Source organism: Fukomys damarensis, unplaced genomic scaffold (assembly GCF_012274545.1).
Source record: "Fukomys damarensis isolate Sample0158 unplaced genomic scaffold, DMR_v1.0_HiC HiC_scaffold_27, whole genome shotgun sequence".
NCBI lineage: Eukaryota > Metazoa > Chordata > Mammalia > Rodentia > Bathyergidae > Fukomys > Fukomys damarensis.
In genome coordinates, this window is record NW_022900939.1 from 7213537 (window position 1) to 7214305 (window position 769).

At 63.1% G+C, this 769-nt stretch overlaps 1 protein-coding gene across 2 annotated transcripts in view; it reads right to left on the reverse strand.

The window, feature by feature from the left end:
* The window catches only part of Prdm11 (PR/SET domain 11), a 40345-nt gene extending 39650 nt beyond the window's left edge, over positions 1-695 (reverse strand). Inside the window, exon 1 of one of the 2 annotated variants that reach the window (XM_010612499.3) lies at positions 213-695. In XM_010612499.3, coding sequence (XP_010610801.2) covers positions 213-514 — 302 coding nt within the window. In that variant the 5' untranslated portion in view covers positions 515-695. The remainder of the gene's footprint in view (positions 1-212) is intronic. The other variant, XM_019205799.2, reaches the window with a different exon arrangement.
* Between the last annotated feature and the right edge of the window lie 74 nt (positions 696-769).

A 769-nucleotide genomic window follows, 5' to 3' on the forward strand; every position in this document is an offset into this window, starting at 1 on the left:
GGGGGTGGGGGGTGCACGGAGGACACGTGGGGTTCAGGGAGGAGGCCTGCTTTGGAGGGTGGTGCAGATGGGTTACGGGAGTCCTGTGACCCTGGGGCCTGCCCTGAGCAGGTTAAGGAAGGTGAGCAGGGAGCTGGAACTTTCCCCTGGGTCCCCAGCCACGCAGCCAGCCACCCTGTGGCCCGCTCTACACACCCACAGAAGGGCCTCACCAGGGCTGACCATACTCCTGGTCTCGGAGTGGAGAGCAGACCTCTGTCTTCACCACGGTCACCATGTCACCCACAGCTGCCTTGGTCTGGGCCAAACACTCCTTCATATTCTCAGTCATTCTGTCCTGGGGACCGGAGGCAGACGGACAGAAAGGATGAAAGAGACAGAGGGAGAGGGATGAGTGGCGGAGAGGGAAGGCAGGGGTCCCTGGAGTCTGGTTACCCTCCCTGCAGCCCCAGAGGAAGCTCTGGAGAACACAGACAACAAAAACAGCTGTAGCCCAGCCAAGAGGAAATGCCATTTCTATCCCGGGCTGGTCCTAGGGACGACTGGAGCCACCAGCCCCATGGGGTCAGGGACCAGGGCTCCTAGGGCTAGGAGGCTGGACTGGGAGGCGCTGCCTGGACCCCGAGACCAAAGGGCAAAGGCCATGAGGCTTCCGCGTGAGCCTGGGCATTTAACTCCAAAGCAGTGCCGAGGGGACAAGTGGAGCCCGACTTGGGCCAAGGGGGTGGGCACAAGAGCCGGCCTCAGCGGCCGGACCTTCGGCGGGCCG